At 31.9% G+C, this 26,429-nt stretch overlaps 1 protein-coding gene and 1 long non-coding RNA gene across 3 annotated transcripts; one reads left to right on the top strand and one right to left on the bottom strand.

Moving 5' to 3' along the window:
• Nucleotides 1–11,419: 11,419 nt before the first annotated feature.
• LOC111911346 (uncharacterized) lies at nt 11,420–17,698 on the top strand. 2 transcript variants are annotated; one of them, XM_023907138.3, is made up of 7 exons: nt 11,420–13,003; nt 13,149–13,235; nt 13,335–13,547; nt 15,019–15,183; nt 15,945–15,998; nt 16,080–16,226; nt 17,062–17,338. In XM_023907138.3, the coding sequence occupies exons 1-7, from the start codon at nt 12,695–12,697 to the stop codon at nt 17,191–17,193; spliced, it is 1,107 nt and encodes a 368-aa protein (XP_023762906.1). In that variant the 5' UTR covers nt 11,420–12,694; the 3' UTR covers nt 17,194–17,338. The 2 variants fall into 2 exon arrangements, with proteins under 2 accessions (XP_023762906.1, XP_023762905.1); XM_023907137.3 differs by having other exon boundaries at nt 11,427–13,003; nt 17,105–17,698.
• A 2,142-nt stretch (nt 17,699–19,840) lies between these two features.
• On the bottom strand, nt 19,841–24,394 carry LOC122197256 (uncharacterized). The gene is made up of 2 exons (XR_008231365.1): nt 23,931–24,394; nt 19,841–22,656 (listed from the first exon to the last, which is right to left on the bottom strand). It is a non-coding gene; the product is annotated as an uncharacterized LOC122197256 (long non-coding RNA).
• Between the last annotated feature and the right edge of the window lie 2,035 nt (nt 24,395–26,429).

The raw sequence follows: 26,429 nt of genomic DNA, 5'->3' as shown, positions 1-26,429 counted from the left end.
TCGAGCTCTTCTGAGGATTTTGTTTAATCATTCGACACGTTTGATTCAATCTTGTTTCGTTCTTATTTTCATGTTCTTATAATTTTATATTTACATACTTGTTCAAGATCTAATCGATCTTCATAGATTAAAGGTTATTTTAATCTCATCACCAATGGTTCCAGAGATGGTTCAAGCAACGGTATCAACAGAACATGTGTAGTAGAACTCACATACTTGTTTAGGGTAGAAAGTGTTCGAAAAGTCGCAAAATATACCGAAGTAGACCGCTTTTGACAAATTCGACAAAGTCTTCAATTCCAAAATTAACGAACTGCTTTGGGATTTCATCTGAGAATGCCACATTTGTTGATTGGATGATAATGGTAGTGTTAGAAGCATTAAGACCTTTGATGAGGTTAGCATTGGGCGCAAACTCATACAAGGGCTTTAACATGGTGAAAGTTGTGAGGAAGATGACAATTTGGAGCCTTTTTTAGAGAGAAAAACAATTGCTTTTGAATTGCTTTTAAAATTGACCTGGAGCGGTGAATTCCCAATTTATACCCAACAAGTTTCTTCCTTTTTACGTAATCATGAGAGAAGAGATATGTACCGTAAAAAATCTCGTATCCCAAGATAATGATGAACCTTTTAAAGTCATTTAAAAAGTTACCGTTTGGATAAGATAGACACTTTAAAAACGTCATCAACATCAGTGTAATCAATCAGTGAGAGTATTGATGATTATCTAGTTGGTTTGAGATGCCTCTTAATAGTATGGGTTTAAACTACCATTTACTGACATAGTGTTATGATATATCATCACCATGTGGTGTCATATGCTGAATCATAAATCACTTTTATTAGAAGATAGATGGAAAGAGTGGATAGTGTGTCTAATTATCACGGAAAATGATATACCCATCGGCATAGATTTTTCAAGCTTTCATCAGCATATGGTACATTACGCTAAATCATAAAGATTTAAAGAAGAATATAAGGGAAAGAATGGATTGATACGTGTGATAGCCTACAATACATATACTAACCATCGGCATAGAATTTCAAACTTTTATCAGTGTGTGGTTTTATACAGTGAATCACCAATCTCTGTTAAGAAGAAAAAGGGGATAATGGATTGGTTTAGTCACGCTGAGGTGAAATCAGCATGAATCATTAACAATTTAACTCATCAACAGGAAGTGGTTTAAACTTCTATATCATAGAGTAAGTTGCAATCTAAAATCAAAGATTCGCTGTTAATTCAAAATGGTACCATGTCTACCTCAAAATAGGAGGTAAGGAGCATAAAAAACCCTTTGTCATTTAAGGACATAACAAGTATCTCTTACGCTGATGACTATGCAATCATGGTAAGCCATTGGGTTTTACTCAATGCTTCAGCAGAACATGAGACTTAATGCATACGGTAAGCATGATTCCAGGTACATGGTCATGTAAGGATGATTAGTTTTAAAAACACCCTAGCATTTTTATCAACTTTTTATTTGGAGCAGGCAATCTCACTTTGAGAATTTAGACAATGCTAGACAATCAATGTGAGAGGGTGACTCAATGTTCTTAGCAGATGGTCTCGTTGATGAGAGAATTAGAGAGATTTTGTGACAACCTGGAACTTCTCTCTTCTACACGTAGTCAAATCAATCCATATTCAACTTGTTTTGTTGATTTCTTGTACTATTTAAGGGTTCATTTAAGTGTTCTAAGCTCAATTATGACCAAGTTTGAGGTTAGGAATGAGTCAGCATGTCGTATAGTGAGAAAACCGGGCCATACACACCTCTAGGAGGAGTGTACGGCCGTACACATGGGTGTGCGGCCGCACACCCACTCCTTGGCCACACACTCACTTTTTGGCAGCACTCTCTCCCCTATATAAAGGGTAGCTCCTTTCCTTTCATTCCTTTGACACCTTAGCAGCACACAACACTTTTCCTCTCAAGTTTCTTCGACCCCAAACCCTCCAAAGCTTCAAGAACGTGAGTGATTTATCCTCTAACTTGATATCCATGAAAGACCTTTCTATCTAAGCCTTAAGTGTGCAATAATTGACATGTTCTTCGTGTTGGAAGTGAGTGCGGCCGCACACCCCCCCTTAAGGTGGCCGCACACCCTTAAAACACCCTCCAAAGTGAGGTGAACATGCCCCTAGCCTTGTTGCACCTCGAAATGGGCATTTTAGACATCATCTTGTGGGGTGTACGACCACACACACCTATGTACGGCCGCACACACCCAAGTGTGCGACCACACACACATCCTAGGGCCGCAAACCTACTTCTAGGACCCTTATCTTGCACTATAACTGAGTATAGACCTAGAATACTTCATGGATGCAAGTATGGACCTTGAGAACACTTCAAAGGAACCCTCTTTCATGAGTGTACATCCGCACACCCATTGGGCCGCACACCCATGGCCGCACACACTCAAGGTGGCCATACACTCCTTTTACTCAATCCTACAAGGTTCTCTCACTTGGTGCAAGTAGTCCCAGGTCCCTAAAGTGATTCTGTATCGTATCTAGTAGTGAAATACCTTCATTTGACTCCTATGTGTGTCATTACATGTTATTAGGGTCAATTTGAGTTCGAGGTTTCACTTAACACTCAACATACCGTACTGGTCATTCGTTCAAACCACTCGCTCAAGGTGAGTTCATACCCCTACATCTTTCCATGTTTTTACTGTTTTCAGGGGGAGAATACAAGCCAAACCATAAGTGCTTTTGTAAATTAATACAAAGAGCTTTTAACAAATACAAAACTCATGCAATTCTCATACTTTAACCCTTTTGCACTATGTTGAGCATAAGGGGAGTTTTACAACTTAACACTAAATTGCAAAGTTTTCCAGACTCGATATTCACTACGCTATACACGCAAACAATAATCGGTATAGTTTGGGATTTTGCGAAACATAACAAGTACAGAAACTTTCACTACTAAACATATACACTAGGACATATATATTTTAGAGTTTACATCACCAAATGAACATGGCATTCATAACTATAATTGGCACTACATACGGATTTCACTACGGTATAACGCTACCACACTACATGTAAACTAGATTCTATGATATTGTGAGGCACTACTTCAACACTGTACCCTTAGGTATACAGGGATAAATCCTATCATAGTATAACCAGAGTCTCCTGGAGGGAGAGCGTGAGATTTGTGAATAGATCTATTCGGGACTAACAATCCCACACCTGAACTGCTAGCTATAGTTAGGCAGACATGCCTGGGGTGAACAAATGTCATTTAACTCAACGCCCGAAGAACGTTGGAAAGGTCTCTAGGCCGAATCAAGTATGGTTATACGACTCACAATATGTATAAATCACCTTTGGTTTACAAGTTGGCACTCTTCAACAGTTTTATTTATACTAAATAAAACTAATACGCACTACAACTGGAGAATTTCCAGGGATTTCGCTACATAGTTTTATTTTAAGTAATAAAATACACTACGTATACTAGCTATAGCCAAGGTTTTCAAACAGAACCGATTATACAATGGCTTCATGTACGAAATACTTATACATCATGATTAGCATTAGCTGGCCACATGAAGTAGTATTTTCGCATGTCACTACAGTTTTCAGTAACAAACATTCATGGTTTTATACATAATTGATAACGCTACATTCTCACTAAAGAAAATATCGGATTTTCTTGAAACCATACGAATGATTTTACAAATTCATCAACAAGTTTTCATTTGAAAATATCACATATGAACTCACCAGCTTTATGCTGATATTTTCAAACTGCTTGTATTCTCAGGAAATCAGTAGAAAGGTACCTGCTGGATTTTTGAGAAGCTGGAGCAATAAGAGTCTTACGTTTATATTTTTTTACATACTATTTGATGTAATTCAAACAAGTTTAAGAAAAATTCCAAACTGATGTAATCATTTTCATTTATGTATTCATTGTAATGGTTGTGTTGCTATGATTGTTATTATTCATTGGTTGTGATGATATACATGACGTCCTCCACCCCAGAACGTTTCCGCTATTCTGGTTTTGGGGTGTGACAGATTTAGTCACATACAACACCATGCTTCTAGGGACGATGATGTGTCAAAAGTTGCATACTGGACTCAAAATTTCCACCGTCAGATTTCTTTACAAAATGGTACAAAAGAATAAACACTATAAGAATACAAACAAAATAACTAGTCAAACAAGAAATTAGTTTAAACTGGAAAAATGTGAAGCCTTTTTAGAACGGTGATAAAGACTTTGTCCATAAAATCTTTGGAATTGAATAGTCATTAATGCACTTCCATTTTTTGAGATATCTACCACATGAAATTTCAGCTATAAAAGACAACAAACAAGATCAAACATATAATGTACAAATAACACAAATCATAGAAAACAAAAAGATAGAATACCTTTAATGGTTTAGGTTCTGAGGATTTTTCCAAGCTTCATGTTCACTAAGAACAAACGAAGAACATGAACTAGTCTTTGTAACCAATGAGTTAGAGGGATTTAGTCTTTGTAACCTTCGAGTTATGAGAGTCACAAAGACAACACTCGAAGGTTCCATTCATTGTGATCCCTAAAGGAAAATAAGGTAGGATAGTTGTCTCCTTGAATACGCCTTTGGATCTTTGAGGTGATGAAGTTGAAGTGACAACGTCTATGGAAACTAGTCATGTCAGGTCACAGAACTCCACTTCATCTCATTTCAACTGAAATAGGTTGTTCAAGACAGAAGATATATGTTCCCAGAAGAACATCTAGTGGCACAATTATCCCCCCATCTATTCTCATCAACATGAAGCAACATGTCAATCAACATGTGCATTAATGTTAGTGAGAGGGCGGTTGGTGTTGAAGAAAAGATGCAGAGTCAGCGTCAACTAGCTCTTACAAGGAAGGTGATGCATTCAAGAAGTGACACACTGATTTGAATCAGTTATGATCAACGTTGAAATGAAGATGGAAGGTCCTGACACATACTAAAGAAAGAGAAGAACAAACATTGGTAATGTTAGTAGCAAAATGTGTATGTACAATGTATACTCCTTTGGTAATAGAATATAAAAACAAGTTAATGCAAACATGCCAAAAATAAATTAAAAGTGTAGCAACTTATGTTTAAAAATTTAAAAGTAGCCAAGCATAAAACAAAAAATAAAGTATCAATGTCAAAACCAACAAATCAAACAATATAAATATTGCTCTCCCTGAGAGCAGAAAGCACAATTTTGTTATCAGAATCAAACATTTTCCCCTTATGACAGTTGAAAAGAACTTTGTAACTAGTGTCAAAATTTTGACTGATGGAGATGAAGTTTCCTTTCATTCCTTCTACATAGAATATGCCCGTTGGCTCAATCGTCCTAAACTCAAAAGTTCCAACACCTGTTACAGCTCTTTCACTATTGTCATCGAAAGCCACCATTGGACCATCCTTCTCTGTAAAATTTGTTAGAATTGACTTGTAATCAGTAAAATGCCTAGAAATTCCACTGTCTAGGTACCAAGTTTGACCTAGATTTGGACTTGATTCAGTGTCAGCGTGAGAACCATCAGCATCACATATGCCATCAGGAGAATCATTTACAAGAGTCGTGAGACCCTTAACGTTTAGTGCCTCATCTTCAGATGTCTCCTCTTCATCCACCCATTCTTCATGATCCTCCTATTTGGAAATAAAATCTTTTGGCAGAGAGATGTTTTCCTTCTTCATATGAGCCACCAGCTTCTTGTAAAAACTTCATAGTTCTCAGGACTCTGGGTTTCTTTTTTCTCCTTACAATCCACGAAAAAATAGTTAGGGCTCCCAGAATTAAAGCAACTATCTATGTTTTTCTTCTCTAAAGTGGATCTTTTGCTGAGTTGCTTCCCTTGAATTGAGCTCTTCTAAAATTGTTTGCTCTTCTCTCTTCATAGCGCTTGACGATAAGTGCAACGTTGGCGACAAGCTCATCGGTGAGATCTTCATCACTTTGTTCAACCATGTCTAAACTTTCTGAGTCATTGATGGTATTCCTTGTTTCCTTTCGAGACATCAGTGAAACATATTTTTCCTTGCTCAAGTCCTTCATGATTTTCTTACGAAGAGCTTTGGTCTCTTCATAATGTCACAGATTATCGAACAACGAATTTAGATCCATGGAATCGATCTTCTCACCGTTCTTAAGAACATCAGTGTGATGTTCCAGCTTTTCCCAAGAGAATCGAGAAACTTCAGAACCAACTGTGATGAGTGTGTAATGATTCCCAACTTGCGCATTTCATTAACCAAACAATTAATGCTATTGAAGGTTTAAGTAAGAGTCTCACCTTGTTGACCAAAGAAATGCTCGTATCTTCAATTAAGATTATTGATGGTCATAGCCTGGACTTCCACGGTGCCTTCACAAGCTACAGTCAGCATGTCCATCATCTCTTGTGTTGTTTCACAATTCTGTGCAAGATGATATACGTGGTATGGAAGAGAGTTTCTAATAGCATCCATGGCTTTCACATCAAGACTGAGTAGTATTTTGTCATCGTCATCATTACTTGTTGCAGGCCTTTGCTTCAAAGGGCCAACAGGAGCGTTGTTTACCATAGGTTGGTATATAGGCACATGAGGACCCTTTTCAAAGATATTTTTTATCTCATAGTCGGTTTCAAGAACCACCATGGCCTTGGTTTTCCACATGGCGAAGTTATGTTCATTTAAGGGGGGATTTTTGTTGAGACCAAAGGATTTGGAATTGCTTGAAATCGTTATGATAACTTGAGTGTATCACAAACCCGCTCTGATACCAATTGAAGGTTTGTATATGATTGGATACACTTCAAGTATGAATAAGAAACGAAAAACTAATCTAAGCAAAATAATCAACAGAAAGTAAATAACACAGAAGGTCTCCAAATTGTTCCTTTCACCAAGAAAAGAGGTTTTGTCTTCACCAAGAAGACGGGTTTGTCACAAAGACGATTACGACACCAAGACGTGTTAACATTAGGGTTTCACCCTAATGTTTAATATATACTAATCTATATAAGTATATCCCTTGATTGAAGGGATTATATCTAATGTATTCTAAGAATCGATATTCTCTCAAAGATACCGGATCTATGATCTATACTATACTTATCTATATCTATAACTGATATACAAAGATTACACAAAACAACAATACTAAGTGTTGATGTTGTTGAACTCAACACGCTGGTGTTGTTGACTTGTATAAGCTGACGCCGATAGATCAATGTGTCATCTGTTTGACTCATCAGATCATAAGGTGTGACCTTACAGTTTCTAAAACAATTTTTAGGTTTTTTATTGGTATTTTGTGTTTCATCTTTTGTTCTTCTCAGAGTTTAAATGCATTATTGAAAGTAAATCTTGGTTTAAAGTTAACTTTAGTTGTTACTATCAGTTCATAAATATGATAAAAGTCCTAAAATTTACATTTTGCTGAAATAAATTGATATGGCTTTAGGATGATGCAGCTAATTGGATCCACATGAACATGAAAGATTGTATCAAAGATATTTTTCAAAGTCTCTTTAACAGTGAAAATGAGAATGTTCTTCAGGTTATGATCATTATACTTTTTCTATATTGATGTTTTCATATTGTTTTACATGTCACCTTTTTACTTAAAATAATATTTACGCATCTGTTTTACATGATGCCTCTTTTATATAATTTAGGTTTTGAGTTAAAGTTTGCAATTATGGACACTATCTGGTATGGAAAACAAGAAGGAATCACAACTTTAAATGGTCGGTACATAACTTTATGGAGCATTATGTTTAAGTTAAAGTGATTTATTTGGAAACATCTTTGATGTTTTATTTTTTATCCTTTTATTTTTAAGTATTAGGGTTGTTATGAACTCAAGTAAGGTACATTGTTAGTTTTTACTAATATGTGAATTTGGATATGAAAGATAGTAGTTTGTATGTTTATGATTCATGTTATAAAGTTTTATGTTCCATTTTATAAAAAAAATTCCATCTTATTGAAAGTTTATGGATTATGATGAATAATTTAGATCATGTTTTTGTCCATCTTATGGAAATTTCCCAACTTATAGAAATTGTTCATCTTATAGAAAGTTCTATATTCTATCATCTTATATTATTTTATAAAAAAGGCTTTATGGGTTATATAATTTTGGATCATATAATGATCTAAAACTTACTTTATGATTCATGTCACCTTTTTAATCATAGAAATTATATCATTATATGTCATAACTTTGGATCTTAAATAATAGTTATTAATAGTTAGAAGTTATGTACTTTTAATCCCATATTTTTTTTGTCTATATGAGTACGGGTTACTCAAGACCAAATGAGTTGCCTTTTTGGACGTTTTGGGGTGTTTAGAGTTATAAAAATAGAATCTTGACCCTTTCCTTTCCTCTATGCATGCATTTGGTAACTTGTAGCATCGTGAAATGTTAGAGTTTATGATTTGGACACTTTATATCCATGCAAAGTCATAAAGTTGGAAACTTTATGACTTATAATGTCATTTGGGACCAAAACTGAGTTTTAGACGAAAGGACTTTAGGGATTAGGAGTTTATTGTTTAAGCATGTTGAGTTTTTGCTCTTTTTGAACTTAGAATTTTATATCCTTACTCATTGGAGTGACTTAAGGGATAAAGTTGGAAATTTATTTATCTATACCCCAGAATAGACCACATTTGGGCTTTGGAGCCCCTAAGATCGAAGAAATCGACTTATCCTATTAAGATGTTCGGGAACAGTGACCACGACGTGGTTTGGACCACCACGACATGGCGACTGGGCTAAGGTACATTTGTTTTGGCTTTTTGTGGCCACGTCGTGGCCAAGGAAGGCCACGACATGACGGTCAGTTGTAGGTTGACTTTTGAGTTTGATCTTTGACCAGTTTTGACCACGTTGACCTAAGGGTATTTTAGGCATTTTGAGTTGTATTTGAGATTAGTTATTATATGATGAATAGGTGGCGAGTAGATCCGATATTCAGAGCAGAGATTTATTTAGCTTTCATTTGGACTGAAAGGCGAGCTTTCCTCACTAAACTTCTGGGTCGTAGGTACCAAGGTCAGCCCATTGGATTGATATCCCGATATATCCTAACTGATGACATGCTGAGTATGCGGTAGATTTGTATGGTTATATGATGGTCGTTGATATGCATTAAACTGGTAGATTTGTAGGACTACGTATGATTTTTGGTTGTATCATTATATGTCTGTTGAATATGTTGTTATCTATTATATGTCGACATGTTATATTGGGGTTGAAACTACTGCTTTGTTATGTCAGTCAACAGACCAGGGCAATCCAACTGGGAGGTTGTGGGTTAGGGTATTCCAACCAGGAGGTTGTGGACCAGGGTAATCCAACCAGGAGGCTGTGGACCCAATATGTGCGGGGAGGTTGTGGGCTAGGATAATCCAACCGGGGGTTTGTGGACCCAACATGCTTATTTGTATATGTTATGTGTTGTGTGGTGGTATTTTGGGGGAACTCACTAAGTTTTGGCTTACAGTTTCAGTTTATTGTTTCAGGTACTTCTAACGATCGTGAGAAAGCGAAGACATGATCGTGCTTACCTTACTGTTTTATGACATCAGATCTTGGGATACTCTGATTTTGAATAATACTTTTGAAACAATGGTTTTTGTAAACAATTTATGGAAGACATGGGTTGTTTTGAAAATTTTAAATTTTTTTTATTTTTTTTAAGATGTTACATTTATGTTGTATTCTATGATGTTACGACCAAAATTGCAGGTCTAGAAGCTATATGTAATTTTCTCATGTTACAGCTAACGTAAAACAAATACACCTTCTAGTTTATAATAAAATCATAAACAATTATATATATATATATATATATATATATATATATATATATATATATATATATATATATATATATATATATATATATAGGGTTAGAGAATATGTGGTTGTCATGTATATAAGCTTATATATAGAACCCTCCAAAATATATTGTTTTAATTTGGATATATCCAAACGAATCATGATACTATGGTTAGTATTCTTCATAAATACACATGTCTTACTAAATTCATCGAATATATGTTATTTTTTTTTAAATATGTTTATGAACCTAAAACATTGAAAGCAATGACCATTTACAAAAGCCAACTAATTTTTAAAAGTAAAATAATAGAATATTAGTAAAAAAAAACATATATATAATTTGATGAATGTTTTCATAAATTCATTTGTTATAGTTTTTCAATTAAGTGACAAAATATTTTGAGTTGTAATTGTTAATAAGTATTGTTTTTTTTTCAACAGAAACTTCGATAGATTTTTTTTTTTACAAAAAACTATATGATTGAACTCTTTTATTACATAATTTAATTTATTTCAATTGTAATCTATTAAAACAAAATTTAGAGAAGATGATATTGGGTTTATTTTGCTTAAAACTACATCATTTAAAAGGTTATATACTTAAGTTTAGGTATATAACAACCACATATTCATTTTTTCATATATATATATATATATATATATATATATATATATATATATATATATATATATATATATATCATTTAATGTAATAAAGTTATTATTTTATGTATATTTTTTAATATTTTAATATAGAATGATAAAAACTTTATAAAAAGATATAAATTTGACACTTTAAGTAGCCGAAAATATATTGGTTTGATTAGTAAAATGATAAACATATTTTGCAGTTTTTTTTCAACAATTTTATGAAAGTAGGTTGGAACAAGGTTTAGGGGACCATTGAAAACATGAAGAGGTTCCTAGATTTGCACATTTTGTTTTGAATATGTCTGGCTTTAGACACCTTACAACCAAAACAACCTCAGCTTTTGTAAGACATGATTAGAAGAAAAAGAAACATTTGACCGTGTTTTTGATTGTTACAGCACATCAATAATTGTTTCAAACTCAAACATGTGTTAACAAACTCCATGTATTATTTTTACCTCATATCCCTCATCATAATTCAGTAATTTATCAAATTTTGTTATAAAATGTCAGTTGTATAAGAGACAAAAAGAAGTGATGAAGTCATGTGAAAAGTCAGTAGATGTTATCGACCTTTTTTTTAAGTAACATATTTACATATTTCCCAAAAATTTAGTCAATACGTGAATTCAATCCCTCGTCGGCTCGTCCTATATTCCCAACTCCACTATTGATAATAAGTCATATTCGAAAAGGTATAAATGTTTTAGATCCATTCTTTTTCGTGTCTATGGAGGATGATTTCATGGACAATAATCAAAGCATGAGATTTAGGTTTGTAATATTTATTTTATCTTGAGAGAATATAAAACAATTGGTATATTCTTAAACTACTTAACATCTAATATTTTCATACCACCTTCTATAGCATGAGAACGATTGTAAGGTCCAAGGGTGTGCTGTGGAAAAAAAATAGGGGAGTCTATCCCCCAGACCCCCACTCTCTCTTCGCATGTGATTGGTTAGTATTTTTTTCATTTTTTTAATATTTATTAAATTATATACTTAATAAAGTTATAAAAATATATCAAAATTTATGGTTTTTAATTCACTACAAAACGAGTATAATATTTGTATGAAATATATGTTTTTTTTAAGTGAAAGATTTTGAGGGAAAGAAAAATAAAGAAAAACTAATGTGATAGACACAACGTGAAGAATACTTCTTGCACACACCTTTGGGTCTAATTGACATCTAACTATTGTCCTTGTATTTTTTATTACTTGATAAAATTCAGTCATTTCAAAAAAAAAAAATAGAATAAAATAAAATAAAATACCCAAAATTTTAAATAACTTAACTAAAAAACAACTGCAATTTTTTTTTAAACAGCTAACACATACGCTCTAAATGCGATGCGACTATTTTCTTAATTTTATCACCGGTGTATTAACTAAGGGTTTCCGTATAATAAATAAATTAATAAATAAATAACCAAAGGTTTCATTGCCAATTTTTGGTTGGCTTATTTAATGTAATTAAAATATTTATTTCGTAGAAAACCTATAAAAGAAAAATTGACGTTCTATTTAATCTTGGGATGTAATCTTATGTGAAATTGTCTCAAAAAGAAAAAGACTGACGAAAAGAACATATGGGGAAGTGCTAAAGAGAATTAACAGAAAAATCAGTTTTCGTTATGCTTTTTTAATTCAAATAAACTAAAATTTTTGTTTGTTTTTTTTTCTGCAAAAAAATAGAATATGAGTTTACAAAAGAAAAAAAAAAGAATAAAGTGGTACTTTTTGTTAATATAAATTACATAAATATATTTGTTAAAAATATTAGAAAAAAGCTGATAGCCATTCTTTGCAATGAACGATCATGATATCCAACTTTAATTGATTACGTTTAAATAATTTAAATCAGACTTTAACTCAAATACGATTTTTTTGTTACAAAAGATTGACATAACTCATAACCAAAAACTTATAAGTAGTGGAATCAAACACAAAACTTGTTTCCATGTGGAAATATTAAGTCCATTAAGATTTTCTAAAAGCATAACATGTATACCTATTTAGTATTTATGCCTCAAGTTCTTGTTGTCAGAGCAAAGTATACAAATAGTAGAAAATAGAACACTTCTAGAGAGAGAAACAGAAGCAATTTCTACTGACATTTTTGTTTCCATTTCAAGTTTTAAAAAATGGCGAATGAGTGAGTGAATTTCACAGATGGGTATTGAGAGAAGAGAGGAAGCTCGTTTCTGTTTTTGTCTTTTTTGTCTTCGTTTTGATCACATAAGAAGAAGAAGAAGACGACAACAGCGAACAGTGATTTCATCTTCATGTTTTAAAATCCCTCCAATCATTTCGGTTTTTGTTTTCATGCTCCTGATGTCTTCCCCTGTTTTTCCGGCGACCTCTGCTAAAAAAATCCGGCGAGACCACCATGTTTTCCGGCCACAGGAAGAAACCAATAAGATGAAGCTGGTTAAAGCTCATCTCATGAAGATTAACAAACCTTTTGTCAAGTCAATTCAGGTACTGCTTTTTCGAATGAAATTAAAAAAGAAAAAGAAAATATAACTTTTTCTTTCATTAATACATTCATATATTACATATATATCAAATACCCATTTGGATAAATTCGAATAAATTTCAATTTTCTTTTTTTCTTTTGGGACAGAGCCCAGATGGTGATACGATAGATTGTGTTTTGAGACATCATCAGCCAGCTTTTGATCATCCTAAATTGAAAGGAACGAAGCCATTGGTGGGTTTATATTATCTTTTGGATTAATATCACATACAATAAGTATAAGTATTGCTTCTCTTTTTGATTAAAGATTTGTTTTTGAATATGTATATATAGGATCCACCTGAGAGACCAGATGGGCATGATGAAGGAGAAATAAGCTCTGAAAATCATCAGCTATGGAGTTTATCAGGTGAATCATGCCCAGAAGGAACAATTCCTATCAGAAGAACAAGTGAGCAGGACATTTTAAGAGCAAATTCTGTTAAAAAATTCGGTCAAAAAATTGTACGACCAGTTAGAAGAGACACTTCTAGCTATGGACATGAGGTTAGTTCTCAAAAAAAAAAAAAAAAAAAAAAAAAAAAAAAAAACTCATAGTGTTTTGTCAAGCCTCGAACCTGACTCAGTTTGTTTTATCTCAAACCCCAAACATGTATCCATAATCGAAGCTATGCCTGATAAGAAGGGTCAAATTGGATTGGTAGGGCTAATTGGTGAAATGAATAAAGTCTTTTCTTTTCTATTTTCCTTCGGTTCATATATAATTAGTGTAATTTATATAAGTATAAAATATATAACTATTAGAACAAAATTTTAAATCTTTAATGGAAACAATTTTAAAAAAATTGTAAGTATTTAAATTTATATATTTTATTTAAAACATAGGGGGTGTTTGGCTAATCTTTTCACAGGACAAAAGAACTTTTAGGAAAAGTCACAAAAAGCTAGGAATTCCTGATTTTTCCAAAAATCAGTTTTTCTTATATCAAATTCTTAAAAGTTGCTTTTAAAATATTTTTACCAAACATCTTTTCCCTCTATCTTTTTCTAAAAGTTCTTTTTGTCCCTCAAAAAAATAGGTCAAACACCCTCATAATCCAAATTAAAATAATCCATGTCTAAGAATTTACATATCAAGAAGCATCTCCAACCCCATACTAAAACTTCACTTTTACGTTAAACTTTTATAAAAAACCAACATTAAGTTTACATAAAATATGTTGTTGGTATACAATATTATATTATTCATTAACATGTATATTAAAATTCCAGCAATACAAATTGGTCCTTTTAACTTTGACTTTATTCATTTTTAGTTTAGTTCTATTATTATATCTAATAATTTAAAATAGATTTCAAAAGTAAGTAAAATACATAATTGATATATATTGCAATCTTAGTAATATAATACAAACACACAAGTGGCATATATGTGTCGAGTTTGTAAAAACCCAATAAATATAGGGGTTGTTTTTGGAAAAGTATAAAGTTGGATAAAATATACTTATTTTTTGGTGTTAGATATAATATAATGGGTTGGAAAGATTTACCCTTTGAGAATATCATTTACATTATTTTTATGAATTTTGGTGTTAATGGTTGAGAAGTGCCATTTTAAGTATGTGAAGATTTTCATGGCTTTGCCCTCATTTCAGAGATTTCTACTGAAGGATAGTTAATTAATTGTAATACAATGGTACTACTTTGATAATGACATGGAGGTGACAAAACTATTATTATCTAGTTGTCATCAAATAACAGCATTAAAACAAGTAATACCCAAAGGCTAAAGTCACCTCTCTCTTCATTTATACAAGTTATTTCTATTTTATGATTATTAAAAGGTATTCTACAATATTGTCTCATTTGGCATGAACGTGATCCTTGGGTTTTATACTAAGTATCTAAGTCCAATACACGTACATCAAACATCAAACACAGTACAAATAATAAATTCTCTTTATGAATTATGAATTAATTGTTGAAAATTGGGATTAATAAAGTTGAAAAATGGCAGCATGCAGTTGGATATGTAAGTGGGAATAAATACTATGGAGCAAAGGCAAGCATAAATGTGTGGGCTCCAAGGGTGACCAATAGATATGAATTCAGTCTATCACAAATGTGGCTTATTTCGGGTTCCTTTGGTCATGATCTCAACACCATTGAAGCCGGTTGGCAGGTATTTTCATTTACACCCCTTCTCTTTTACTCTCATTCATTTTCACCCCTTCGATTGTCCACCGTTTAATATATATGACCTTTTGGTTTAATAAAAAATCGAAGGAAAATCAGATAGGCATTTATTCATAATGATGGTGTTTTCACTTTTTCTTTACGATTTTAGCCTTACTTTGTTTAACTTTAAAGTTTAAATGGATGGAGCAGAACTGTAAAAAGAGATTTTGAAATGATATGTGCAGCATGAGGTCCATTAAATATGTACCTGCAAAGCGTTTTTCACACTTTATGTAAAGAAAATGTAGAAAAGTCATTAAATGCATTTTTTTAGTCAAATCTGTTATACATGTCATGATGCTACATATCAAATATTCTATTAAAGTCTCTCTCTTTTTTTTTTTTTTTTGTATAAATTATCATTCTAAAAGCTCTATCCTGTGTATTTAAAGACCAGAAAAGATAAACATTGAGTGTTCTTCAAGAAGTATATATATATATATTTTATGATAACAGTTTTTACTAAGACTTCATATTGTCAAATCCGAAGTAGTAAAGCAAGAACTATTTGTACTTCATGCAGTAAAAATAGTAAAAAAAAGTACAAATAGATGTTTCTTAATGCCATTTAAAGCTGATTTAAGTCACTAAAGTCCTCAACTACCTTCCCATCAAATTGAATTTATTGTTTTACCAAATATCTATTAAATTTATCAAATTGAATTTATTATTTTACCAAATTTCTATTAAATTTTTATTCAACAGGTAAGCCCAGAGCTGTATGGGGACAACCGCCCTCGATTCTTTACTTATTGGACTGTAAGTTGTACAATTATGTGTATTTTTAAATAAATTACTATTATCTTTAAAAGAATATATAATATTAACTTAAAATTACAGAACGATGCATATCAAACAACGGGATGTTACAACTTGCTATGTTCAGGATTCGTACAAACAAATAATAGGGTTGCGATTGGAGCTGCTATATCTCCATTGTCTGTATACAATGGTGGACAATTTGATATCAGTTTGATGATTTGGAAGGTAAATTCTTTAAACCATTGTACACTATAAAAAATGAATTTTAAAACGAGTTCATATAATCAAAAATATATATAAAAAATAAATAATAGTTATTTGGGTTTTCAGGGGTAAAAGTGTCATAATGCATGTCCAGTTTTCTTGCATAAAATTTTGATTCAAGAACCACATCAAAGATTAAGAAAAAAAATGTTCGGATTAACTTATATGCTTTCAAATTATAATAAGTTGATAAGTTGTTTTGAATGATACATAAGTTTGCTTATTTTTTGAGCTTATTATAATTTAATGTCATTTGATACCATTAAAATTGCTTACAAACTAAAAACTAACTTTTCAGCTGAACTCTTTAATGTCATTTGATACCATTAAAATTGCTTACAAACTAAAAACTAACTTTTCAGCTGAGCTCACCAAACAATGATAAGCTCACCAAACAATGATAAGCTCAAACACATGATAAACTGACTTAAAAGCTAAAAACTAATTTTTCAGCTTAGCTCACCAAACACAACGTTTGGAAAATCATTGTCAAAAAATAAGAATGGACAAATTATTATGCATATCATTGTTATTTTTTATTGTCTCTTCATGATCCTATCGAAATCAGAAAAAAAAATGTAAAAATGTATTGCTGAAACTCGCATTTTCTTTGGTTTAACAGTGATAAATTACATCAATTTTCCCAAAATCAATCAAATCACCTAACATAAATTATCAATAACAACTAGGATTACCTATATGTCCTCTCTTCTAAATTGTTGGTCTTATTGTCTTTTTAGTCAAATTGACTTATTATTTACATTACTTAATTAAGTAATTTGATCAAAATTTGAAGGGAAAAGAACAAAAAATATCAACTTATTCAAGGTATTATACAGGATCCAAAGCATGGCAATTGGTGGTTGGAATTCGGATCTGGTACCTTGGTCGGGTATTGGCCCGCTTCTTTATTCAGTCACCTCCGTGATCACGCAAGCATGATTCAATTTGGGGGAGAAATTGTAAATAGTCGGTCTTGGGGTTCTCACACATCGACCCAAATGGGAAGCGGGCATTTTTCGGGTCAAGGATTCGGTAAAGCATCTTATATCAGGAATATGCAAGTGGTTGACTGGGGCAACAGTTTAATTCCTTTGTCCAACTTTAAAATATTAGCTGATCATCCGAACTGTTACGATATTAAAGGTGGGGCAAACAGGGTGTGGGGTAACTATATCTATTATGGTGGACCGGGTAAGAATCCTAGGTGTCCGTGAAATAGACATGACATTCTAGTATCGAGTATAAGTATACCAAAGGGTGAAAAAGTTTTGAGATTTTTTTTTTCGCTTTAGTTTTCCCTATGAGGTTTCAAGATTTTTCCATGATGTGTGGGTATTTTGTTTTTCTAACACATAGGATTGTAATCACAACATTTATGTAAAGTTATAGTTTTGAGTACTAAAATTTGATATAATGTTAGGTTGAGTGCATACTGGATTTTTTTTTCACATGTATGAAATTTATGGCGAAATATTTGGATAGTTTAGTGCCAAGTTTTAAGTTATTCAAGTTTCTAATCCCGTTCTTGTAAAAACATAACGAGGTCATGCTTAATGTGCTAAATAGCTCAGGGATGCATATTGTATGTATCATCGAAGTTAAGTCAATATGATGCTCAATAATCAAAGAGAAAATGACACTGAACATTATGATAGAATATGAAAGAATATGTTTATTTATCAAATGAGAATGATATAGAATGTTCCCTACATAATGTGATTCCATCATGTTATTTCGTTAGAAATGATTTTTTAACACTATGTGGTATACTTATGTTTCATCATTTTATGTCACCTCAATGCTACAGTCTCTTCCTTAATTTTTTAACTCTATGTTTCATCTTTGAAGAACAACTTACAAGTTATGATTTACAATGTATAAGAGAAAAAAAAAAACCACAGCCAAAGAATAGGGTTAGGAAAGGAGAGAGGGCGGAATCGTCATCTAAAAAAAATGAAAATTTTCACGTATTTTTCAAAAAAAAATGAAATTTTTTTTATTTTTTATTAGTTAATTCAAGTTCCGAAAATAATATTTAAAAAAAGAATTTTTAGATTTTTCATTTATTTTACATTTTAAAATTATTTTTTAGAATATGTCAGTGTAATATTCTATTAGAATATTTCACGTATTTTAAAAAAAAAAACGAGATTTTTTTTATTTTTTTTAGTTAATTCAAGTTCCGAAAATAATATTTAAAAAAAAAAAGAATTTTTAGATTTTTCCGTTTATTTTGCATTTTAAAATTATTTTTAGATTTGGTTTTACTGTCCCATAAAATTAGAATGGTCTCAAATGAACTTGAACTTTTATATATATATATATATATATATATATATATATATATATATATATAAGCTTTAATGTATGATATACATATAGTATTATTTATGTTTGAGTTATTAAGCGTTTATATCATTGAAGTTTATTTTTATAACATCACATTGTTATCTTTATTTGTGAATTTAATTTCCTTTCTTTAGAAAGAAAGACATATATTGTAAAGTTAATTTAAATTATTTTTCTTGTATATAACAAACAATACATTTTTTTTGAGATCTGTCTGGAACAGTTACTTAAAATATATATATATATATATATATATATATATATATATATATATATATATATATATATATATATATATATATATATATATATTTCAATACATATCGATTGAAAGCAAACGGACAACCATAGATTGAATAAGTCATAATACCAAACATACACTTGATCATTCTCAAAGGTGTCCCCTTATTAACACGATTGTATATTCCAGATAAATTAATGCATCATTTCAGTGATGACTTTATGGATGGAATCCAGATAAAAAGAAGAGGGGACAGTATGCAGAGAGATTAAATATGAAAGATGGCCTTATCGCTCATCGTTTACACAAATGATTTAATATTTTATACTGAAGGAATATCATTGAATGACAACATAAAAGATAAATATAAATAATTATAAGCCAAAAAAAAAAATCAAAATCATGGACTTTGCAAAAAAAGGAAAAGTTACGATTTTCATGAAGATATATATCGAGTGTTTCCATGCACTCTAGTTTATTTATATTATAAAAATATAAAAGTTTCAAAAGGAATTTACAATGTGGCAGATGATGACTGATCAGACATTTGAATCTTGAATTGGTCCACACAAGAGAAGGAGTGATGATTAGAAAGAGATTTCACAACCACAACCAGCAGTTGCTTTTCTAAATATAATCTCTTATACTTAAATGCCCACACCAACCTGTCTTTAAAATACACAAAGAAAAAACTCAAATGAATGACTGAAAATGACTTTGTTGCCCCCACCATACCAACTGGCTAATATGCAGGTATGATATACCCATGGGTAGGAAAGGGAATTGTATTCCAGAATCCAGATCATATATGACCTTGGAATCCGCATCAACATAACTATACTGTATGTGTATGTGTGTGGGGGGTGGGGGTTGACAAGGTATTTACGTCTTTTATCCGTCAAACGCACTCTTGCTTCACTAGCAATATCATTTTCTTTAAAAAACTTGTTCGCTTTAATTTTTAATTATGATAACAGTATGGTAGTGAGAATGCAACTATATATCATTGATAAACAAAAAGATGGCACAAAATATAACCAATAACAAAATTTATGAATTCCTGAATCATATAAATTTCTATAATTGAGTTGAAGTTGATGTTGAAGCTTCCTGTAAGTAGTTGGATCCACCAAGCTTTTGTCTTGCAATTCCTTTAGCAAATTTACCGCATCTCCACACCTCTGCTGTGTGGAAAACTAATGAAGCATAGTGAAATAGGTAATGCAGCCGACCTTTGATTTCCAATCATCTCCCTCAAGTAACTCACAGCTTCATCTACTTCACCCTCAAGTGTTAAAGAATTCACAAGCGGGTTATACGATTTACTACTTGGAACAAAACCTTTGGCCTTCACCTCATCACAAATCTTTCTAGGATTACATTACATGTTCTTCCTTGAGAGCACAAACCATGGATCAAGTGATCAAGAATTCGGAAGACAATCATACACGGGTAGACTGTGCTCCCCTCAAAAAATCGTGCATACTGTAATTTTTTTTTTTTTAAAAGATTAGTTTAAGGTGCCACTACTTAGCCTAATGTTTAAACTTCAAAAGGCTAAAAGCCCAATTAACGTCCAAATGTGGATTTTGTGGGCTCACTCAAATGCAACATCGGAAAGAGCGGGAGGACCGATTTCATCAAAAATCGAAAAAAGCAAAATTGCTAGAAGCTTAGAACAGAACTCGCTGCTACCGCGGGACCTGGACGGCTGGAATAGAGAAATAAAAACATCAACAGTGAATGGCATGAACTTTTGCGGTGTTGTCTACAGTGGAAGAACAAAAAGTAGAAGGACAAAATTGTTGGAAGGTTAAAAATTGCAGCCTTTAAAATTGAAATCATGAAACATGTAAGTTTCCTATATGACTGTTAGGAACCCTAATTTTAATAATCACAAATTATCAAGCATTCAACTTTGAATTTTTGAGTTGTGATTTTACCCTCTTGATTAGAAGAGCGACCTTAAACTTTTGAACTACAATTTTAATTTGAAGAAGTGATTTTAGATTTTAATTTAATCTTGTCGATTCAAACCTGAAGAGCTTCACAAATTAATTACTCTACAAGCTTATAATTAAAATCAAAATCACTACTCAAAATTAAAATCGCAGCTCAAAAGTTCAAAGTCACACCTCTAATCAAGACCACAGCTCCAAAGTTCAAAGTTACATGCATGGTAATTTATTATTATTAAAATTAGGGTACATAACAAGCATATAGGAAACTTATTTGTTTCATGATCTCGATTTTGGAGTCTGTGATTTCTAAACTCCCAACGATTTCTTCCTTCTACCTCTATTTCTTCCGCTATAGTCAAAACCGCAACAACAGGTGATTCACAATTGATATTTTTCTTTCTCTATTCCAGTCGTCCACGTCCAATGATAACAACGAAGTTGTGTTCCAAGCTTCTAGCGATTTTGTTTTTTCATTTCTTTATGAAACCAATCCTCCACTATTTCCAACATGGTATTTTGAATGAGCTCACAGTTCACAAAGTCATTTGGACGTTAATTGGACTTTTAGCTTTTTGAAGTATAAACATTGGGCTAAGTGGGCTAAGTATTATAAACTAAACCTTTTTTTATTAATTTTTACTGTACTCAGGATTTTTTTTTTAGGGATAGCACAGTCCACCCTTGAACACAACACGTATAATGTTAATGAAAAGAGGGAAGCTAATATGTATCTTATGCTTGGATAATTAGGGATTTGAGGAACTTTTATATCAGCATAATTTTACTTAATTTTGCTTCAAACCTCGTATGGATTTCGACCTGATGATACTTATTATATCTACAATTCAAATGCAGCAATGACGTCAAACCATGGAATCCAAATTCCATTTGGATGGGATATTGGGGAGGTGGGTGAAATTGAGCATTGAGACAAAAACACTTAAAAAGTCATAGAATCGATGGAAGCTCCAGGAAACCTGCAAAAGATGCTAACAAGGGAAAAGATAGTTTGGGAGAGAAGTAACACATAAAAAGGAGCAAATACTAACAGCAAAAAACCAAACCCCGCGACACATATACAAAGGGAGAAGTTACTCAAAAACCCTAATATTTAACCCTCCTTTTTGAGGTCATGTCCTCAGAAAGAGCAAGCTCCTCCATATATGGCCATATACTATCATCTCACTTCCTTCTCAGATGTCCTCTCCTCCTCCTACATTGAACAACCATTGGCTTCACCCTCCTTACCGTTGCAGATAGGGGCCTCCTTTTGTTCATACCACCTAAGTCTTCATTCTCTCAATTTTTTAGTGATTTGTGTCACACTCAATGCATTTCTTATAGCTACATTTGGTGTCCTAGTTAGCAGAGTCGTGCCACAAGTCCACCTCAACATACTCATTTTTGTTACTACTATCTCTCTTGTTGCTACTACCATCTCTCTTGTGGTCCTTCTTGCTCAGGCAACCTGCCTTTATAGGATGTGTAATATTTACCTCCACTACCCTTGTGGATCATTGACCCCAAATACCTGGAGCTCTCCATTGGGAGAAGAGCTTTGATAAGACCTGTTATTCGAGACTAAGGGATTCTCTCAAAACAGAGCAAAACTCTATAATTCTTATTCCATCTTAATCAAAAAGTCATTTCAAAACCCTATATATATATATATATATATATATATATATATATATATATATATATATATATATATATATATATATATATATAAGTGTTAATAGATAAACCTATCCTAAATTAAAAGATACCGGCGGAGTTTAGCCAAGTCCGTCTCCAGCCGAGTGATTTGATCAGTGTTGTTCACCATCTCCATACCCTAAATAACGATGAACAATCCCTGTGAATAATGTTGACGTAAAGAGTACCCCATGGAGGTTTTTGTTTTGATTGCTAAGAATTATTATGAATTGAAGATTGTTCTTCTTGGAGAGTCCATTCCACTCGAATGAATGGAAAAACCCTAATATCTTTTATCTGTTTCATAGCTTGATTATCAATGAAATCTGATTCTTATGCAAAAATGTATCAGGGTCTATCAGAAAACAATTACTAATGTTTTACTAACTGCTATGAAAATAAATAAAGTGCAACTTTTACACCTTCTATTGAATTGTGGAGGATATTGGATTAGTAAAGTTTTGTGGATTAAAGTGCAGCTTTTACACCTTCTATTCAATACAGTAAGCTTTTGATTATTGCTCTTGCTGTTGGTTATTTCTTAAAATTCAGTTCATAGCAATTCTTTTATGAACATAAAACCAATGAATGATATATGTTATTCTGAACCTATAGAAATGCTTCACAGGTGTAATATTTTTGATTTATGGGCTTACATTTGTTTTCTTTAACCCAATAATGTCAAAAATGAAAAAGGAAGATTGAGACCATTTCAGCACTAGGTTGAAACCGAACATGTTTCATGGAGAGAAAAAAAATTACTTGTATGAAGAGTTGATATTTTGTAAACAAATCATATGGAACGCTATCTTCTTTTTAACCAAACATGGTATTTGAGTGGATTTCAAATTCAAATCCTTCAAAATCCAAACCCCCTAAAACCAAACACCCCCTAAGAGTTTCAACTAACATAGTAAAGTTTACCAGAATTGAACCACTTGGAGTTTTGTTCAAATTGATTAGAAAACAAACTCATGCTACTATTTATTTAAAAAGAGTTGGTATTTTGTCTTAAACATTGTTATTATCTAGCAAGTGGTTTTGAGTCCGCCATATGCAGAACTTTTGGGCTAATAAGTAAATAATGTACATAAATGTTACTTAATGTCTAGCATATGCAACCAAACTTCTAATCACTAAAATGTTTCTCTATCACTGAAATGTTACTAAATGTTATGCTTGTTTATAATCTTGCTTATAAGGGATGTAAACAACAGTAACGGATAGCAATTAGCAAATAAGTTACAATCAATTTTAAATAAATAAATAAACACTTCTGCAACTCCGTTTTTCAAACAATCGATACAAACTAACTATTAATCAGCGTCGAAAGTATAAAAAATGAAGTTTCAAGGCAAAAAGAACAAGGTTCAGCATAACAGTATCTCCAAAACGAAATGTATAGTACGATACCTAGAACTCGATTTCGAAACCGCAGTGTGTATAAGCTCAACTCTTAAACTGATTTGCCAAACCTTTAACTCGATTTAGAAACCACAGCTAGCTCCAACTCTTAAACTGATTTGCCCAAGTAACCCTATGTTTAGCACAGAGCTCTTGACTCGATTTTGCAGGAAACGCGATTTGCCCAAATAACCCTAAATCTTGCACAAGTCTCTCTAGGTGTTTGGTATTTGGAAAAACAATCCCATTTTCCAAATACCAAACACCCCCTTAGAATGCGAATACAATCTGTCTCGATGTTATGACTTATTTCTCCCACTAATCGATAATTTGAGTATTAAATTATAGAGTAAAAATGGTAATTGGTTAGTAATTTTTTTTAGATGGATTGTAATTATAATTCTTTTATTGTGGATTGATTGTGGTTTTGGTCCTAAAATGTAGCTAGTCAAGAAGATATTAGGGAAAATGACTTATCAAGGTAATTAATTTTTCTGTATATTTACATCTGTGTAATTATCTTTTTTTGTATACATCTAGGTAACAAACTTGTTGGAAGTATTCATATATGACCATTATGACCTGCTGTAGCAGGTTAAATCATAAATGTGAACACTTTTAACAAGTTCGTTACCTAGATCTGTATAAAAAAAAATTATCCAAATATGAACAAAACCAGAAGTAAGAGTAAATTACACAAATGGTTCTTGTGGTTTCGGGAAATTTGTGTTTTTGGTCCCTAACTTATTTTTTTAACTCGGATGGTACATACTATTTATTTTTGTTGCACGTTTGGTCGCTACCTTACCTAAAAAGACTATTGTGCCCTTATTACTTGGTTCATGTCTTACCTAAAAATACAATTGTGCCCTTATTAATTAATTTATTTTTAATTAGTTTTCTTATTTATGTATTTATTCTTTATATATTTAAAAAAAATTAATAGACCCCACATATATGTATCTCCTCACCATCACATCTCTTATCCTCCTCAACTTCTATTTATTTTTCATATTTAGTGATATCGACGTCTTCACCATCCCTTCTTTTTTCGGTCATTCAACTCCGTCGAATCAACACCACAACCTACTAAAGATGAAGAGACAGTGGGTTATGGTGTTGGTTCGCCAGAGTTGAAGGACCAAAAAAAGGATGGTGAAGACGTCGACGTCACTAAAGATGGAAAAAAATAGAAGTTGACGATGATAAGAGATGGGATGGTGACCGGTGAGACCCAAATTAAATTTCTCAAATGTGGTTTCAGGTTTACGGTGAGGAGATACAGATATGTGGGGTCTATTAATTTTTTTAAATATATAAAAAAAATACATAAATAAGAAAATTAATTAAAAAATAAATTAATAAAGGCACAATAGTCTTTTAAGGTAAGACGAGGACCAAACGCGCAACAAAAATAAACACTAGGGACCATCCGAGCTAAGAAAATAAGTTAGGGAGCAAAAACATAAATTCCCCCAAACCACAGGGACCATTTGTGTAATTTACTCTTACTTTTTGTTTTGTTCATATTTGGGTAACTATTTTTTTTGTATACATCTAGGTAACGAATTTGTTGAAAGTGTTCACATCTAGGATGTAACCTGCTACAGCAGAACATAATGGTCATATGTGAACACTTCCAAAAAGGTAGTTTCCCAGATGTGAACATACCTAAAAGTTAATTACCTTAATAAATCATTTTCCCAAGATATTGATACGAACATTAGCCAAATTATTACGTCGGCAATGATATAGTTGTTGGAAAACAAAAATTACGTCATTGTTATTTGATGTTTTTGAAGAAAATAGTTCAAAATGGTAAAATAGTTAAATTTTTATCATGAAAAGCATTCATTTAAATATAAAAATATGTTCTCGGACAAAGACAAATTTTTCAAAATCTAACTGCACATAACTTTTAATTAGAAAGATTTATCATACTTTTTTATTTGATGTAACATAATTTCTCTTCAAAGTATTTTAAAAGTTTTATAATTTTTTATTATGTTAAGTAAAATTAATCTAAAAATTGAAAGTTTATGTAAAAAGTCAACTTTTGTACAATTTATATAACGACAAAAATAACTAAAGGGGTCTTCGATCAATCCCATAAAAGAGTACTCCCCAGACCCCATTTCATCGAAAGGAAAAATGACTTATTAGGGTAATTAAGTTTCATAATTGTTCAAAAAATAGCATCCACATAACATCCCAAGATATTGATACGAACATTAGCCAAATTATTCCGTCGGCCATGATATAGTTGTTGGAAAAAAAATTACGTCATTGTTATTTGATGTTTTTGAAGAAAATAGTTCAAAATGGTAAAATAGTTAAATTTTTATCATGAAATCATTCATTTAAATATAAAAATATGTTCTCAGTCAAAGACAAAATTTTCAAAATCTAACTGCCTATAACTTTTAATTAGAAAGATTTATCATACTTTTTTATTTGATGTAACATAATTTCTCTTCAAAGTATTTTAAAAGTTTTATAAATTTTTAT

The sequence above is a fragment of the Lactuca sativa genome, chromosome 4 (genome assembly GCF_002870075.4).
Source record: "Lactuca sativa cultivar Salinas chromosome 4, Lsat_Salinas_v11, whole genome shotgun sequence".
NCBI classification, from domain to species: Eukaryota; Viridiplantae; Streptophyta; class Magnoliopsida; order Asterales; family Asteraceae; genus Lactuca; species Lactuca sativa.
This window is presented reverse-complemented; position numbering and strand designations above follow the sequence as displayed.

What these genes read in the sequence shown, in the direction of transcription:
- LOC111911346 (XM_023907137.3), top strand. Translation starts at nt 12,695, where the DNA reads ATGGGTATTGAGAGAAGAGAGGAAGCTCGTTTCTGTTTTTGTCTTTTT. An exon ending in TGAAAGGAACGAAGCCATTG is followed by an intron (nt 13,236 to 13,334) that starts GTGGGTTTATAT and finishes ATGTATATATAG; the next exon opens with GATCCACCTGAGAGACCAGA. An exon ending in CTTCTAGCTATGGACATGAG is followed by an intron (nt 13,548 to 15,018) that starts GTTAGTTCTCAA and finishes GAAAAATGGCAG; the next exon opens with CATGCAGTTGGATATGTAAG.